Raw genomic sequence first — 19,043 nt, 5'->3', positions numbered from 1 at the left:
GCTCTTTTTCAAAAAGTTACAGGCATTCTCCTGGGACCTGCACTGGGCATATCTCAGGAACTGGTCTAGCCTGTCATATCCAGACCACCACCCAACACTCCAGAGGTCACTCAGAGGAAGTGCCTGAGTCTAGACAGTCTCCCAGATCTGCAGCTCTTTACCCACCATGCACCAGGAAAGAGCACATTCCATCCCCCTGCATCCCAAGCTAGTGCTAAGAACACAAAGAACAGACACGAGGATGCAGGATGCAGACCATCATGGCCGGGGAAGAAACATATGCAATGTGGAACCTGTCAGACTGAAATCAAAGATAGGAAAAGGTAACAACAAACAAACAAACAAACAAAAAAACAACCAATAGCCAGCAGATGAGTCCTCAAGTACAAACTGACATTTTCAAATACAGGAAAAATGTGTTAGCCAAACAACATGACACAACCACAAAGACCACAGCAGCACTGGCAGCATGAGAAGGGGAGTTTCAGGTGTGAGCATAGTCGAAACCAATTAACAGAAGGGCAAGCACACACCAGCCGTGAAAAGTCCAGCAGTACACACAGCAGCTCAGCTTGGGCAGAGGATTCGAGGGTGACATCAGGAGGGGAGGATGGGCTGCTCTGTAGGAGACTATGGTAGAGTCACACACTTGCACACACCTGCTGAAAGCCCCTGAAGTGGGCACTCGACATGATGGCTTCAAGTGAATGCATGGAAAGTGGTTTGAAAATCAGAAAACACTAGTCACAAAGCCTGGGGAGAGAAAGGGCATCGAGCACTGAGATCTGCCTGCCTCGAGCTCCTGAGTGCTAGAATTAGAGTGTGAGTCACCATACCTGGGCGGAAACCTGTTTTCTTTAAGCAGATATTTCTCAACTCACAGTGCTGCCTGGTGAAGCTGCTGTTGAGTGCAAATACCATGTCTGCTGCACCCCAGCTACGACAGTGAGTAGTATGGCTGTTCTCCTGGTGGTCATGTGGCCACTGAGAGCTACAGCTGCTCAGCCTCAAGAAAATTCTACCATCCATCACAGGCTGAGGGAAGACCAAAGTTTATAGTAAATATTTTCTAGCAAATGCTCACCATTCATGCCATCATTAAAACAAACAAACAAAAATCATTAAATTGAACCATCGGAAGTTGGAGGCCATCCATATTTAGGATCTGATTCTACAAACTGACTGACTTGTGTAACAAAGATGCCCATCTAGAAGATATATGAAAGGTTCAGGAAGAGAATGAGCCTTCCTGGCTCCTGGGGTCTCACCCACTTAGGGTGAGGACAAAATGATGTCCACAAGACTTGCCCACACCACCTTGGAGTGGCCAACTCTGGTACATACTTAAGGACCATCCAACCAGGGAACTATAATCAGATAGTACTGCCTTCTAGATGTTTCAGACCTCTCTTCAAAGGCCTTGCTCTCTCTGGGCTTTTGAGATGCGGGCAAGGATAGCTGCAATGCCTGGTTTCTGCTGGGGAGGGTTGCATTCAGGACACAGTCCAAGCTCTGGGGGGGAACTGAGGAGAGGGACTCAGGGAAAGGACAGAAGGCAGCCAGGGATGTAGGTGGTAAGGTGTGAGGGAAGTTGCCACTGAAACTGCAGTGGGGAAGCCCAGGGAAGCATATGCCAGCAGCAGCCAGCCTGAGAGGGCCAGGCAATTGCTCCACAGAAAGAAAGACACAAAGACTCCAGTTAGCCATCTGGTTGACAGCAGCCAATGACCTGCACCACTTACAAGTTGTTCCAAGATACAGTGAAGCGTTTCTAGGCTCTAGAGTTGGGAGAAGCCGTATCTACGCTTGGCTTGCTATTTTGTGCTGCTATAAGAGGGTGAAATGTGCCTTCCACACCCACTAGGGGTCACTGGGCACCTGGTGGCCTCCCAGTTTGTCCCTGCATTTCTGAGGGCCTCACACTTACAGATGTCTATTCAGGAAAAGCTTGGCAGTAGGGCAGGGTCCCTGAGTAAGCAATCATCATTCCATAGATAGAGAACAGACCCTACACCTGTGCTTACTCAAACTGAAAGTCACTAAAGGCTCTCCCTGCCCTGCTCTCAATTAACCCTGAAGTTGTACTGATGTTCTGCAGACCAGAGGCAGCTCACCTGGACTGAAGAACCTGCTCATGCCATACTTGAAGCAGAACCAGGAGAAGAGTTCCAGTATCTGGATACCCACCTGTGCCATGGGGAGAACACATGTGCCCCAAGACATGCATCTAGGTTCTCCCATTCATCAAAACTGCAACTGACTAGAAACATAGGACAGGCCAGAGCTCTCTGATTTAGGAACCTCCACCTGTGAGATCTTTGCAAAATGTTAGGCATTGCCCCATGAAGCCTTTCTGTCACATCATACTTGGCATAGAAAGAAACCATTTTCATGAGAGGACTCTACCTGGGGATCAGAAGCAGAGTTACTATCCCACCTCCCTCATCGCAGCTGCTGGCACCTTCATTAGCATCCCCCTGGCAAGGGGCCCAACCATAGTGAAGAAATAGGATGTACCTTGAATGCTAGAGCAGGCCTGCTTCAGCATGGGCTTGTCCATCTTCTTGGCATAAAAGGCAGCATACCACACACGAAGTTCAGTGCCTGCGGGGATATCCCTTGAGGTGGTGAAGTACACGTCACTGCCATGCTGGTAGGCTGTCAGGTTCTGGTGCCCAGGCTCCAGGGCTGGCCGCACCAGCATCATCCAATTGCAGTCATCTTCATTGGAAGTGTCGAAGCACACAGGATGCCCATCCTTCTGGAATACCTGAGGGGAGGGCCACAGGCTGCTTACTGACCAGTCTATCACTGTGCATGGGACCATGGGGGAGATCACACTGCTACTGACAGGACCTGTTGCCATAGTCAGGAGTTCTGTGGCTTAGATGAGCCATGCTAGTCCCAGAAAAGAGGAGGTTGAAGACATGCAACAGGTCCCTCATCATTGGAGTATTGGAGTACTGTTTGTGACCCAGGTGGGGAGTAAGACACTTGAGCTCTCCTCCTCTCTAGGTATCATGGGGACCCTGAACTCTCCTCTCTAGGCATCATGGAGCCCTGAACTCTCTTCTCTAGGCATCATGGAGGTCCTTAGCTCTCCTCTCTAGGCATCATGGAGACCCTGGGCTCTCTTCTCTAGGCATCATGAAGGTCCTGAGATCTCCTCTCTAGGCATCATTGAGGTCCTGAACTCTTCTCTCTAGGCATCATGGAGACCATGAGCTCTCCTCCCAGATTCATTGGGAATGGGACACATGTGTTCTCCCCATGGCACAGGTGGGTATCCAGATACTGGAACTCTTCTCCTGGTTCTGCTTCAAGTATGGCATGAGCAGGTTCTTCAGTCCAGGTGAGCTGCCTCTGGTCTGCAGAACATCAGTACAACTTCAGGGTTAATTGAGAGCAGGGCAGGGAGAGCCTTTAGTGACTTTCAGTTTGAGTAAGCACAGGTGTAGGGTCTGTTCTCTATCTATGGAATGATGATTGCTTACTCAGGGACCCTGCCCTACTGCCAAGCTTTTCCTGAATAGACATCTGTAAGTGTGAGGCCCTCAGAAATGCAGGGACAAACTGGGAGGCCACCAGGTGCCCAGTGACCCCTAGTGGGTGTGGAAGGCACATTTCACCCTCCTCTCAGGGGCATAGGGCTTCCCTTGGGACACACAGGTACTCAGAGCTGAGAACAAATTGATACCTGAAAATAACCTTTAGAAATGAGGAGGTGAAAAGAAGTCAATCAGGCATGAAGGACATTCTCCAGCCATGTGCTGACACCTGTGTGTACCCGTAACCTGGGCCCCCAGAGGACAGACACTAAGCCTTGCCCTTCTGTGGTTAGACCTTTACCATCATTCCTTACCACAGAACCTTTCTTTCTGCTGTCTTTACACTTTTCCTTCTGTTAATATCTATCATCCAGTATTTGTCTTTCCTCTTTGGCTTCTCTGTCCCATAAGCTCAATATCCCAAGAGTGCCAAACTCTGAGGCTACAACACCTAAGGCTGGTGGCTGCCTCTTTCGGATTTCAAAGATAAGTATGCTGTTCCTAGAGCTGCTGAGGAGCAACTCAGCCCTCATTTGTTTATGTCTCAACTATTTCTGAAGGTTTGCCCCATGTGTGAGCCTCCTCAGTCTCAGGTTTCCTGGGGTTCACTTTAGATCCTTAGCCATCCCTGTGAGTGACATCCACTTTGTTTTTCTTGGTGTTATATCTACGTTGGAAATACCTGTTCTCCCTCAGCTAGATGTGTGGGGTGCAGCTGCCAAGCCCCATGCTATCACTCAGTCTCTGAGAGCGTCCTGCAACTCACACACGTGAGTGAGATTGCCACATGGGTACAGAAAGCTACAGAGATCACGGCTACGCCGCAGCCACAGCACCTGCTAGGGGAGGAGAAGAGTTACACCAACACGGGGTCACTCCTGTCTGTTCTTAAATGTACTCCCTAAAGACCTACACGTTAGTAGGCATCGCCTTAACCCTCACACTCTGAGGTGTACCGCACACTGAAGTGAAGGAAAGACTTCTCCAGCATTTACAAATCATCACCACTCAGCAGCCCTCATCCCATTCCCATCAGAAGTCATGCAGCCCCAGATTCTGAAGGGCCATGAAGCTTCTGCCCACGCATACCTTCAGAGGAAATGCAGATTCTTTCTCCCACTTGGCGACCCTCCTGGACTCAAATGGACCAAACTGTGTGCGCTTGACTAGCTGGGTTACTGCAAACACACCTTCAGCCCCATCATCCAGGCGTCTGATCTCCAGGTTAGAGGGGAGGGAGGACCTGAAAGAAGAAGTTTCAAAGAGGTCCTGCCACCTTTCCCACCGATCAGAGCAGCGCAATGTCTACAAGCCCCCATCATGCTCTAAAGATACACTTTGTCAGGGAGCAGAATTGAAGCTCTCCCCATAAATGGGAACAAGACTGGGGTTAGGCTTGTGAGGACCCAGAGCCCATATACTAAGGGGCACATTTAAAGCCCCACAAGACAATGCTGACCCCCACATTTCTAGTGTGGGGGCTGGGGAACTAGAATCAGACAAGGTTATAACTTTCAAGGTTGTAGACAAGGATGGAGCACAGAGCAAGGTGAGGTTTTTTTACAGGCTAAAGACCAGCAAAGAGGCTCCCGTCTGGGTGGGCTGGGCCAGCTTCACTGAGGATATTGGCTTTATTAGTCAGACTGTAAAGTTTAAAAAAAAATGCTAGGAAAGGAAATCCTGGAGCTGGGCCCTCAGCATGGGTGAGGCTAGGGCCAGTGCGAGTCATGTCTAGTAGCAGAGCTGGACCATCTCCCCTGGGGATGAGCAGATGCTGGGCTGAGAAGGAAGAGTCGATGGCCAAGGGGTCTGGGCTGCACCTAATGTCTTCAGCTGAATTTTGATGGGCAGCTGGCACCTCACCCCCCAGAGAAGAGCTGATCAGCTCTCTACTTTGAGCAAAAACAGTTTTGAAAACACAAATCACAAAAAATGTGAATAAATGGGAGATTTTCAGAAATAGTAACAAGACACTGAGCATTATTAGTTTAGCGTCAGGCACCATCAGTGCCTCACAAGGGTAACTTGGGGTCTCCATGTCTCAAGCTACTAGTAGCTTATGGGCCCTTATGCTAGATCTCTGAAGGCATAGGCCTCATAGGAAAACATGGGCCCGAAGAGCAATGCCTTGCTACTAAGCTGCCTCAGCACGTCTGCAAGGTCTGTTTTTCCTGGTAGTTATAGCAACTTGACCTGTTCCCTGGACTACCTGTCCAGAACCCTTACCCCAGCCTATTTTGTTCACAGTGCGTACCTGTCCACAGAGGCCTAGATTCAGAACACAGATGTAACAGATGAAATCCAACAGGCAGACCTATAGTTTGGCCACTGTGCCTTCCCACCACCCCCCACCCCCTCGACAGGGTTTCTCTGTGTACCAGCCCTGGCTGTCCTAGAACTCAATCTGTAGACCAGGCTGGCCTCGAAACTCACAGAGGTCAGCCTGCCTCTGCCTCCTGTGTACTGAGATTAAAGATGTGCACTACTACCACCTGGTGAATTTGGCCACTTTTGTTCAATGCATAAACTGATGAAGTCCAGGCTGGCACAGCCCAGATCCCAAGGTCCTTTGACTACACCAAGGAAAAACACCCTCAGGCTTTGAAACTCTTAGGACTTATCCCAGCAGGAAGGTGTCTGGCTCCCTAGGGGATGGACCATCCCTCAACATACAGAGTCTCTTACTTTGACTCTCAAGCCTCCTTCTATCTGTAGACACTTGGGGCCTCTGTACTCTGTCCACAACAGACAGGCAGGGAGCCTTTCTTCATAGACAGGATTGCTGTGGAAGCGTAGGCACTCACTCACCTTGCCCTGCTCAGTACAAAGGAGTCCTTGACCATGACCACAGGTCCCAATTCAGGACACTCCGAGTCGTGGTACTGGCTACAGTCTTCACACCCTGTAAACAGACACTGAATGTCAGAGGGGACAATGTCCAGGGAAAGAGAAACCCAAAGAACACAAACCTGGGAAAGGTGACCCTAATGCAACAGAGTTCACGAGATGTGTGCTGACACAAAGACAAGCAAGGGTACAGCAGACACAGGAGGCTGGTCACAAAAGCCACCTCATAGTACTTCTGAAAGCACAGAGTGCCAAGCAAGAGCAACCAGTCTATGACACTTTCAAACCCCACACATCATCTCCAGAGTTAGGAAGATCAGGATCTAGGATAGTATTGACTCATCACCCTAAATCTCATACTCTTCACTCTTTCTAAACCTTGGGTGACTTCCTGAGTTAAGGATCACTCAGTTATGTGCCCCTACTGGAGTCCTGAAGAGAAGTGGCCTGAGGCCACAGCACTGTAGCAGACAGGTAATACCCAGGGTCTCAAAGCAATTGAGCAAATTATAGATTCAAAAGAAGTGCATGTCTGTGCTAGACAAACAACATGTGAATGTAGCTTTGCCTAGACAGGAGTGTCAGTCCTATCTGCATTCTATGATATTATACTAGCCACAGAGAGGTCTATGGGCCACTTACAGATAAACATAATCTCCTCGTTGCCATCTTCAGCCATTGTTGAGACCTGTCAAGATAAGACAGACCCATTAACAGTGATATTTTACAACAGTTTATGTGAGGGTTTTCCTATGTGTACAGGTGCATATACACCTATGTGTGTGAAGGTCAAAGTCACCCTTAGGTGTCAATCTTCTGAAGCCATCTACCTAGTTCTGCAAGACAGGGACTTTCCCTGGGATCTGGGGTTTGCCAATTAGGCTAAGCTGGATAGCCAGGGAGCATCCGGGATTCTGTCTCTGCCTACCCAGTGTAGGAATTACAGGGACATGCCATAAGCACAGCTTTTAAAATGTGGGTACTGGGGATTGAACTCAGGTCCTCATGCTTGTCTGGAAAGCACTTAACTGACTGAATCATCTCTTCAGCTCACTAACAGGTTTTAGAGATAATCTCTCCCAAGGCTGCTTGATTCTTTGCATAGATATAATACATTGCTTTTCAAGAGAACAAACATGTTCTCATCTGCAGTAATACTGCTTCTTAGGAACAGCAATGGATTTGAAGGCCCTCACAACAAGAGGGCCTTCATGAACTCAGATCTTCACTGTTTTGTAGCAGTGTATACACTGTATTTTAGAAGCCACTTTTCTTGCTACCTTCTCTAGGCTATGAAACCTCACAGACAGTCGTTTTTACTGCAATCTGTCCTTCAGACTGTGTATCTAGCTTGTGCCAATGACCTCATTGTCCTGAGTGGATAAAAAGTAGTGTCTGACACAAAGCGTGGTAGATTCTCCTGCTCCCACACAGACCTTTGTCAACCTATTTCTATTTCCCATGCATCCTTTGAAGGTTGCTTCAAAAGCCATCTCCATAGTGGGAAGTTAAGCACAGACCAATCTTGTACCACGCATGTGTTTCAGACAGAGTGATGCAGACGTTGTTCATTCTGGGATATCAGATGCTTAAGTTATAAGATATATATAAAAACATCTACTTCGTTCAGCTTGGGGAAAAACACAAAGTGAGGTGTACCCAGCATGTCCCATCAAATAATCTTCCCCACACCACAGCCTTCCTGCTATCTGATCACTCTGCCTCTCTGGTGTCCACTGCTAGTTATCATCTCAGGAAAGGATGGAAGCTGACACATACTTCCTGAATGTTAGTCTCACGTGCCCTCCAAACCCATCCCAACCCCAGCAACTTAAAGATTAGAAAAGATTAGAACACAGGCAGCATAATGATCCAGTGAAAACTCAGACTGGCTGAACAAGCTATTACTGAGCAAAGAAGGGGAGGGTAAGAGCATCATGATGGGAGAAGAAAGGTACTATACACAATCCGGGATGATGAGTTTCTAAGTTTCAAGTTCTCCATGCTGCTTTCAAATGCTAAAAACAACCAGGCACATTAACCTCTGAACTCAGCAAAACATTTTCTTTTTCTGGAATCAGCATCTAAGCTAGGTCCCTGCCTGGTCTCTCGGGACTCCTGGCAGGTGGGTACCAACTCAAGATGGGGACAGTGGCTGGTCACTGAGCAGAAGGCAAGGAGGGATTGGTGGTTGGTGCTGCTGGCTGGAGGCCGATGGGAAGCAGAGCATCATGGGGGGGGGGGCAAAGCTACCTTCTTCATGGCAGCTGAGAAGCAGATGACCCCCGGGAAGGCATCTCCCTAATGACCCAGCTTTCTTCCACAAGGTTCCTCCTCCTAAAGTACCTCTTCCAGTAGTACCATTAGCTGGGACCCTTTTAACCTACAACCTTGAGGGGGGGTGTAAGATTCACAACCATAACAAGAAGCAGTATCAGGGTGACACTCATGTCACAAGAGCCTGAGGGTCTGTGTACCACAGCAGGAACCCAGTCTACACACCAGTTACACTCAGGTCAGGGGGCTCTCAAGCCATGGCTAGATCACAGCAGGACACAGAACACAGGCAACAAAGCTAATCAGAGCGGAACAGAAGGAAAAGAATCCACTCTGTTCTGCTTGTTTTGGAGCTGGGATCTACACACAGAGGTGTGGTAGGATGCTTCTCCCTGGGGTAGCAGCTCAGTCTCCAGTTCCAACCCTCTTGGCGGTGCCAGGACAGGAACCCTAACCCAGGGAGCTTTAGGTGCTGCTGTGGAAAGAATGTGAAAGCACAGGAAATATTATGAAGCTGATCACGTACATGGTGCTTAACACGAGAATCCCTGGCATAACTTTTAGAATCTTCTTCTAAACTGAGGTCACATGAAGTGATGATGTGTGTTTTCAAAGTTTGCTCTCATCCACCAGTGTGCTGCGAGTGCTCCTTTGTAGGAGCCAAGTTCCATCTCCATATTTCTATGACCCTCCCACATTAACAGAACAGTGCTGGTGTAATAACACTCACCTATGATCCTCCTACACTAAGCAGGCTGAAGCAGGAGGAATGCAGGGATGGCTTGACTAAAAATCAAAAATGAGAAGGAAATCCCCAAAGAAGGAATTATAAAGTACTATGTGGTGCAAAAAGAAGAGGGAAAAGGATTAAAACTGTGAGAGAGAAACTGCCTCTCCCCGGTGTTTCAGAGTATATTGCACGGACCAGGAAGCAGCAGCAGTACTTGTTCTGCCGGATGCTCAAAACACGTGCCCAGAAGCTGGCTGGGGTCCATCAGGTTTTCTGCACCCTCCAGTTGACTCAGCTGTAGCCCAAACCTGGTCCATAGCTACAGCCACCAACTAAACACAGCTATAGTGACAAAGGGCTACTGTGGCATTATCAGGAAACCAAATGCATTCTGAGTGTCTAGGGGAGTCTGCCAATGACCTCTTGACTCTAACTGGATGGTGATACAAGTGAGGATGGACTCCAGGTATAAGTGTCCTAGCACTGACACAGGTGTTTGCACAGCCTGCACCAGGTGACAGGTGTAATGGTAATATTCATTCTCAAAGTGACTGGATCTAGAATCTCCTAGGGGACTGTGTAGATTAGGCTAACCCTAACCCTAACAAGCTTAAACCATGAATCTACAGTGATGGAGATCTACGCAGGGATAAAGGGCAGCATGGAGTTCAATAGACAGGTGTAGGGAGAGACCTAGGCACCTGTGTCGCTGACCACGGATGTGGGGAATAAAGGGCTGTGCAGAGGGGCACTCGCGCTCTTTTCGGGGTTCCGGTCTGGTCTCGGAAAGCTGCTGAGCCTAACCTGCGTTGCTGGTTTCTCTTGTAAGTACCTTCCCATAATAAATAGTCTCATATACCCTCATCAAGTGTACGAATTATATTTCCTTATCAGACAGGCACATGCCTGTCTTACTTATTTTTCCTATTGCTGCAATAAAATACCTCACAAAAGTAACTTAGAGGAGAAAGTGCTTATTTTGGCTCACAGCTGGAGGGCACAGTCCATCAGTGGGGAAAGCATGGCAGCAGGAGCTTGAGGGAAATGGCCACATTGTATCCTCCTCACAGAAGCAGAGAGTGAAGAGTGCTTGGTGCTCAGCTGGCTTTCTCATTTGTATTCAGTCCAGGACCCCAAGACCATGGAATGGTGCTGCTTACAGTTAAGGTGGGTTTTCCTCCTTCATTTTTTCCAATCTAGATAACTACAGACATGCCCAGAGGTCAGCCCAATCTACACAGTTCTTTCCTATGAATGGTGCTTGAATGACTAGACATCCACATGCAAAACATTCTGACCCCCCAAGTCTTATTTAAAAACAAACAAACAAACAAAAACCAGCATAACTCTGGGCGTGGTGATAACCCCAGCATTCCAAGGCCATGGCAGGAGAATCCAATGTTACAGATCAGCTGGGGCTTTACAGAGGACCCTGTTTCAACACAGACCATTAAATCTGTTGATGTGTCCATGTGGCTATCTCAGATGTCTGTTCTGTTCTGATGGCTGCCAATACCACACAAGGACGATGAGTAGCCTGCCACTCTGGACTTCCTGTGAGGCTTCATTACTTCCTGCCTTCATTACTCTCCATAGAATTTCTCCTCCTCCTCCTCCTCTTTTTTTCCTTTTCCTTCTTCCCCCTCCTCATCTTCTTTCTTTCTTTTCCTTCCTTCCTTTTGTATTGTTTTGTTGAGATAGGGCCTCACTATGTATTCCTGAAACTTGCTGTGTTAACCAAGCTGGCCTTTACCTGAGTGCTGAATTAAAGGCAAGCATTTCCATGCTGGGCTTCTCCATGGACACTTTTGGACGACCCTGTTTACAGCTGTGAAAAGATCTTGGAAGATTTGAACACACAGATTTAGCCGCCCTTTGCTTACTCTCATACCTCAAGCATCCTCATGCATGTAAATTCACCTTTACTTACAATGAATCTTAGCCTGAACAGTCACAGCTCAAGGATTTGGAAGCCATTTCTGATCTAGAGGCCCTGGGGATTTCTTTTGAAACAAAAGGACTATCTTTCCCACTGGCACATCCTTTCGGGACTACATTAAAAGCAATAGGGGAGAAATCTCTATAGGGAAAAAGCAAATGAACAGTTTCTCAAACTCTGTACTGTGATCTAGGAGGGGCCCTGGAGTAGGCAGAGAAAATCCTGAACTAAACTCTTGGGAGCACTGCAAATGCCACTCGGGATACACATCAGTCACTGAAGTTTGTAGAATCTATCAGAATAGATCTGTTGGAAACAGAGCAGGCCAACAGCTCATCAGTCTAGCTGGGTAGGGGGAACTTCCCTCTGTGATGGACAGGCTGAGAGGTCACAGGATTATAACCAGCCCTGTACTAGTAAAGGAGGGCTAGGTGCCAAATTCCAGCATGCTTGCCACCGCTGGCCCTGGTGGGTGATTATCACCCTTTCCTGGGCCTTGGTTTCCTCAATGGACTATGCACTTTGAGCTCCTTTCTGGTCTACTCCAAACAACTGCAGCCAGGATCTTTCCACACTTAATCCTACTACCTTGTCCTCTTATGCCATTTCTTGCCTATTCCTGTGCAAAGACAGACACCTGAGGGCAGGTGTATACCTAGATGCAGATGCAGAATGGTTCCAGCATGCCAGAAGATCAGCACAACCAACCCAGAAGGTACCCCTTGCGCCTCTTGGTCACCTGAGTTCTGGCTCCCATATTTGACCTTGGGGGTTGAGTGAGCTCTTCCTCAGCTTGTTTCCTATGGGATGCTAGGCTTTCTACCATTTAATTAGTATTCCTTTCTGTACTCCCTGCCTGCTTAGTGTCTTTTCCTGCTGTTGGGATAAAATATTCTTACAAAAGCAACTTAAGGAAGAGGGGCTTATTCTGGCTCATAGTTCAAGGGTAGTCAGACTTGGTAGGGAAGTCAAGGCAGCGGGAACTTGCCTCACATTAGATCCAGTCAGGAAGCAGATAATGAAAACACTTCCCAATGCTCAGCTAGCTTCATCCATTTGACAATCAAGATGCATCTGCCCACATCAGGAAGTACATTCAAGACAAACTCCCACAGACTTTCCCAGAGGCTCCTCTCCCAGGAGACTCTTGATTCTGTCAGGCTGATTGTTAATATTAACTAGCACACAGCTTTGCTCTCAGCCAGGGTTCACCACCCTCTGTTAACCCCACTCTCTTCACCCACCTTTAAAGTTCAGACTGTTCTGCCCAAGTGATCACCACAAAGCAGGCACACAGCAGGACCTGCACAGCTCCACACCCATAAGCTGAACACAGTGTCACCCACCTGACCCTTTGCAGGAGAAAATGGTCCATGCAAACACATGGGAGAGAGGGTCAGAGACCCTGTATTAAAATACAACAGGCAAGGACAGTGGTTCTCTGCTGCAGCTTCCTCCCTGCTGAGCTACTGCTCTTCAGAGGATCCAGTGCTTAACACCACACACATCCAGGCCTGAGGTTAGGGCATGGGGTGCCTTGCTGAGCTTCTCTCCTCTTAGCCTCACAGACCCCACAGCCCAGTGTCTCCATACAAGTCTCACCAGCTCCACACTCCCACGTCAGCTCCTGCAGCCCTCACCTGGCCTAACTTTGCCACTTGCAAGACAGGGCTTGTGATTGAACACCGCTCCTCCACTTGATGTTCTTGTTTTGACTGTGTGTAGGGTTTACGATGGGCATACCTAGGTGGAGATTCTGCTGCGGGAGGACGGAAGGCTGCATACGCCCACTTTCTCCACAGCTTCATCTAGCTGTTTAGAAGGGCAAACCAAGGAGGTGGGCCCCATGTCCACCCGTTTCACTGACCCGCTTCTCAGATATCTGCATGTTCCAACTCTTCCCACCACTGGCCTCTTGCTTTGTTCTTCTCCAGAGCAGTTTCCTGTGTTTGTACTCTATACCACCACCACCACCACCACCACCATGCTGCAGCTTCCCTGGAAAGCCTGGTTCTGGTCTGAGTATGCTAATTGGAGCCTTGAAGCATAGCAAGCTGCCAGGGCACAGCAATCTCACTCAGAATGCCAGATGCTGCAGATAGCACCACACTGCCATGTCTGATTTCTTTACAGCCAGCAAGGCACATGTGTGCAACTTCTACTTTCAAAATCCTCCAAGTCTGGTTTAGCCCCTGTATCTGAGGTCTCGGGGCTGGACCTGCCACTCTGGCAGCTTGGAGATCTTGGCTCTGAAGTTGCCTAGTCTTTTTTTCTTTCTTAACTTCTACTTTCCTTTCTAAACTTCTTAGCTCATCTACAGTGAGGCTGTGTTTCTAATATTCATTTCTGGCTAAAAGAGAAGTGTACAGTCTGATCCATAAAAATAGAAACTGAGGCAGTGTGTTTAAACTGAAGATGCTATTGGTTAGTCATGGCGGCAGAATTGTAGCAGCCTGTGAGGGTGGAGTTCTAGAAGCATCTTGCCTAACACACTAAGCTAAGCAGCACTGAGACCCATCACAGTAAAAGGCAAATTTGCCATAACTAATTAGCATGTGTTCATCACTCACAGAATGCCAAAGACCTGCAGAGAGAACTGGGCACAGGGAAGAATCTTCTCAAAGGCAACCCCTTAGCTATTTGTGTAGTCCCAGAATTCACGTTTCAAACAACAGAACAATCAAAGGCAGTCTCTTGACACATTAGGTATGTTCTACCAGCCAGAAGGCAGTGAAAGTCAAATCATGTCACCCCTCCACATCCCTGGCACTGCTAAAGACTCAGGACACACTTGGCTTCAATATTGTCCCTCAAGCCATGTCATTCCTGCAAGGGATTCTGTGATACCGGCACTTCCTCAGCCTCAGAACTATGAGTAGAGGTCCAGACCACAGTAGACAGAAAAACATGCCAAATAGAGCCTGGACCAGGGGACCAGCAGAGGGAAACAGGGTCATGGGATCTCTAAGCACCCCAGGTCTCATTTACACAATTTACCAACAAGGCTCATAAGATCCCATGGGACTCAGTGCCTGCCCCCACCCCATGTAAGAGAGGTTGGGAGAAGATGAAGGACTTCAGCAATGCATCCACTTGTGCAGGTTTCCTAAGGATTTATTCAGGTCCCCTTCCCAGCCTCCATGTCATCTGCTGCTGTTTCCTCTCCCAGGACTGCTATGTGGTCTCAAAACTCTGGCTGTGATATGGCTGTCACTGTGATGGTATCAGGTGGTGAGTGAGTCACAAGATGCTATCCCCTCTCATGGGTCTATACAGTCATAACCCGTGCCCCCCCCCGCCCCTTCATCATGTGTGATGCTCTCCCACATGATATTGCAAGATGGTCCAGTCTCCTGCACCCAGAAAGGTAACCCAGCCTATGGGGTTCCTGGTGCCCTCTAACCCAGCTGGGGACAGCCTTCATATGGTCTCGCTCTTTATTAATTACCTAGTCTGGGGAATTCTGTCATTTCACCAGCAAACAGACTAAGCCAGAAACATCCTCCTCACCCCCCCATCTGTTCAATTCCCACTTACTCTTTAAGGTCTACCCTAACACTGCTCTCCTTCCAAGTCTACTTTGCCCACGACTGCCACATACTGAAAGGATGCCTCCCCACTTTCCCCTGGAAGCCCTTCCTATTGCACCAGGACTTTGCCTGAAGGTCACCGTGTGACCTTCTCTTTCCTTCCACTGTATAAGTCCTGGGAAAACTGCTGGCTTCCTCACCTCCTAGGGCAGTGGTTCTCAACCTTCCTAATGCTGTGACCCTTTAATACAGTTCCTCATGCTGTGGTGACCCCAACCATAAAATTACTATGTTGCTACTTTGTTAATTGTAATTTTATTGCTATAATGAATCCTAATATAAATATCTTAAGCAGGATAAAGAGGGTCGAAATCCACAGATTGAGAACCACTTCTATGGGCTCTGGAATAGGAGAACTGTCCTTGGGCCCAGCAAATAGCCCCACAGGACACCTTCTTTGTTGCCTACACCCCACTCCATCAGTATCTCAAGTCCGCCCTCCAACCAAGATGCTTTTCTTCGGTGGCTACTTTGCTTCCCTCATTGGACACCCCATGTCTGTACCTCTGTCTACATGCAGTGGCCCTGCCCCTTGGCCATCCCCCTACCCCAGATTCTGCACAGAGCAGAAAGCCACCTCTAAGCCAGGATCCTGGTTCAGCTTTTGCCCCTCCCTAGGTCTGGACCCACCTCTGAAGCTACTTAATCCCTGGCACCAGGCACAGACTCTCTGCCAGTATCCCCACAAGTGTTTTACCATTTCTCAATTCCCTGTACTCCAGTACCAGCTTACCTGTCCAGGCCTGGTTTACAGAGCAGCAAGAGATGAAAGTTTCACTGACCTCTACAATGGATCCTTATGTCACTCTTGCAAACATAGCTATTAAAGTGTTAGTCCCATGATGGGATGGCCTCAGTCACCTCCAACTCACAGGAATCAGCTTCTCTTTAAGCATCAGCAAGCTGACCCCGCCTCTTCTCTGTACCCTCCTGCCTCCTTCCCTGGAGATCCTAAACCGTCCATTACACACTGCTGCCTGCAATTGCTCTCCTGACGCCCCTGTTGTAACTTCTCGCAACACAAGTATGTCTATTCATTGAATCAGACATGATTTCACAGGACCACGGCTGCGCTCATTTCTTGGGAGTGAGCTGTGGCAGCCTTCACTGAACTGTCATCGAGCACCAAAAGAAAGGTCTAGTTTTAAGAAGCTGGTTCAAGGAAGTACACAGGGCATATCATGGTTCCTGATTACTTCACCTGCAGAGGGTAAATGACCACTACGGCTCTCTCCTGGGAAACCAGAACAAGAGAGTTACATGGGCAAGGAGATGGAGCAGGAGGCTGGGAATAGCAGGTCCTCATGCCTACTCTTCTGAATTAGGAGACAAAATTGCCAGTTAGGGAGGGCTTCAAGTTGTTGGAGGGTGGGTATCCACAGTGACTCCATATCCCCCATACCCGTAGAAAAAGACACCCATTCTCTAGGGCCATAAATACACAGAGCCAGAGGATAAGTGGATCAACGTGGTCTCCTGCCCTCGAGTCTGCCAGGTCCCACTCATGCCCACAGCATCTCTGAAGGGCACCTGAAGATGCCTAACTGTGGGCCCACTGGTGCCTCCAAGACACCCCTCATGGCCAGATCATCTCCTCAGTGTTCTTTCCAATTTGGGTGTAATCTACTGGCCTGTACTCTTGTGTTGCCCTGGTTCCCCAAGGCTGCCACAGGTTCAGCTCTAAGGACAGGGGCCTTGTGCCATCCCTGATCAAAGCTCTCTGTGAGTACCATCTTGCTACTTTTCCACCCTGGTCCATTGGCCTTTCCCAGCTGGAGATCCCAACTATGCTCCCACCCAGGCCTCATATTGTCATGTCAGGCATGTCATTGCCTGAGCCCACTCTGCTCTCCACCAAGAGGTTAGACTCCCCCACAGCACTGGTCTCCCACTCAGCCACCCTTTCCTAGGCAGATGGTTCTTGTCTCAGCTCTGAGTGTGCTAACCCCTGCACACCCAGCAGCCTTCCTCCTTCACGTCCTTACATTCTTGCCTAACCATTGTTACTTATGGTCCACACTGCCTCCTGCAACTCTTCCATTGCTCCCTAGATGAATAAAATATTTACCACAGAAATGGCCTGGCAAATAAATCTGGGTAAGGTACCCTGAACAAGTGTCAGCCTGCAAATGAGAAACAGTCTGGACAGCCATTAAGTCACTGCTAGTGACCAGTTTTTTGTTTGTTTGTTTGTTTTTCTTTTGCTTTTTCGAGACAGGGTTTCTCTGTATTGTTTTGGAGCCTGTCCTGGAACTCTCGCTGTAGATCAGGCTGGCCTCGAACTCACAGAAATTCGCCTCCCTCTGCCTCTGCCTCCCGAGTACTGGGATTAAAGGCATGGGCCACCAACACCCGGCTGGTGACCAGTTTTAAACTCCATTACACCTGCAAAATGCAGCCTTGTCTTCCCCACCTCCTGCACAGATAACCAAACAGGGGAAAAAAAAGAAAAACATCAGGAGGACCTGGAAACAATGGTAATTCTCAAAGGTAAACACACTAGGAGAGCCTTGTAATTGTAGCTGGGTTTGTTTGTAGAAGGGTCTGTGTGGCCCAGGCTTCTCTGGATATCAAGATCCTCCAGCCTCAGCCTCCTGAGTGCTGGGATTACAGCACTTGCCATCAGCCTGATTGTGACTGATGTTTTAATTTACCCATTTGTCTTCTGGAGAAATAAACTACCCTGTCTGCTCCCCAAAGAGAACAATTAGTATATTCTGACATTCATGTAAATCACAGACAGAAGTAAAAGGAAAAAAAGTAAGGAGAAAACTTAACACCTTTTCCCCTTTAATAATCTGATCTATAGGTTTATTTCAGAGTAAGGCAGTGATTTCAGGAGAAGTCTGAGGAAGCAGCTACAGCAGCTAAGATGTGGAAGGAAAGCCCATAGGTTTGAAGCAAAATATGGTCGGGGTGTGTAGGGGATCATGTCTCAACAAATACATCATTGCACTCTCCAGGGAGTACTGTCCCTGCCACCTCTGAGAGGTTCCCACAGAGCCAGACTTCTTTCAGAGTTTTACTCTGAAAATCGTCTTCAGGACCCCACTTCGTTTGAGGGTTCTGACTGGCTCTAGCATATGTGTTTTTCAAAGAAGCGTTGGCAGCTTTAAATTCAGGCACAGGTCCACGTGTCTTCGGCTCACACACTTGCTTCTACCATTTTAATCCACCTCGGAGGAGGGGGATGCTTGTGAGCATGTGTGAAGAGGCCCTCCATCCACTGCAAGAAGGGCTCTGCTGGACAAGTGCGCACGAGCTACCCACCACGGATTGGTGCCCTACCTCTGCCCTCTCAAAACTCACCTCAGGAGCACACAGACTCCACCTGACCCAGGGCCCCTCCTGTCCACCCTTTTCCCATCTGGTAGGAGGGCACGTCTCCAACCTCTCTGTCCACTATGGTGCCTGGGCCACCAAAAGGTAGCGACAAGTAAAGCGCCAGGGCCTGGGAGCCATGGCGCAGCCTCGGACTTTCTTAAACGCCAAAGGGGCTGGAAACCAAGGCCCCTCCCTGGGCTGCGTCCGAAAACCGGGTAAGGCGGCCGGGTAGCCGGGAAGGGACTGTAGGGACCTGAGCCCGTAGCCACGCCGGGCCTGGCTTTGGGCGCACCGGGGGCGCATCGCCCATGCTTGGGCCGGAGCGGGGGACGCCGAGCCCCCGAGTGGGCGGCCGGGCGAGGGTTGGCGTGGGCCGGGCTCGTGGCGGGCAGTTGGCGCGGGCTAGACGCGCGGGCCCGAGGTCGGGCACCCAGGGCGGAGGCCAAGCCCGCGGCGGCGGAACCCGGCGGGCGCAGGGCGATCCCGGAGCGGCTCCGGAATCCAGCCGGGTTTTGACTCCGATCGCCCACGGCGCCCGCGACTGTAACAAAGAACAGGCGGCGCGGCGGCCGGACCGGGGCGGGCGCGGGGGGCACGGGTGGAGGCCGGGCCGGGGCCGGGCGCGGGGCGCGGGGCGCAGCGGGAGGCACGCGGTGGGGCCGCGGCGAGCACGGGCCCGGGGCTTTACCTGCCTGTGGAATGTGCCGAGCGGGGTCGGATCCGGACTCCGGGTTGCGATCCGCTCCGGAAACTGCGCAGCACCGGAAGCCGGGGGGGCGGTGGCGCGG

At 49.5% G+C, this 19,043-nt stretch overlaps 1 protein-coding gene across 8 annotated transcripts in view; it reads right to left on the bottom strand.

Moving 5' to 3' along the window:
- Positions 1-19,043, bottom strand: part of Prdm15 (PR/SET domain 15) — a 59,886-nt gene extending 40,843 nt beyond the window's left edge. For 7 of the 8 annotated variants that reach the window (XR_005878767.1, XM_021229407.2, XM_040750379.1 and 4 more), the window contains exons 1-5: positions 18,948-19,043; positions 7,038-7,083; positions 6,357-6,450; positions 4,638-4,791; positions 2,518-2,770 (exon numbers count right to left, since the gene is read on the bottom strand). Coding sequence is in view for 7 of the 8 variants with exons in the window: in XM_021229407.2 (XP_021085066.2) it covers positions 2,518-2,770; positions 4,638-4,791; positions 6,357-6,450; positions 7,038-7,074 (538 nt within the window). In the remaining variant the exon portion in view is untranslated. Of the gene's footprint in view, positions 1-2,517; positions 2,771-4,637; positions 4,792-6,356; positions 6,451-7,037; positions 7,084-18,943 lie in introns of all 8 variants that reach the window. The other variant, XM_040750383.1, reaches the window with a different exon arrangement.

The sequence above is a fragment of the Mesocricetus auratus genome, unplaced genomic scaffold (genome assembly GCF_017639785.1).
Source record: "Mesocricetus auratus isolate SY011 unplaced genomic scaffold, BCM_Maur_2.0 Super-Scaffold_100008, whole genome shotgun sequence".
NCBI lineage: Eukaryota > Metazoa > Chordata > Mammalia > Rodentia > Cricetidae > Mesocricetus > Mesocricetus auratus.
Note: the sequence above shows the minus strand (reverse complement) of the source record. Positions and strands in the feature narration are given on the sequence as shown.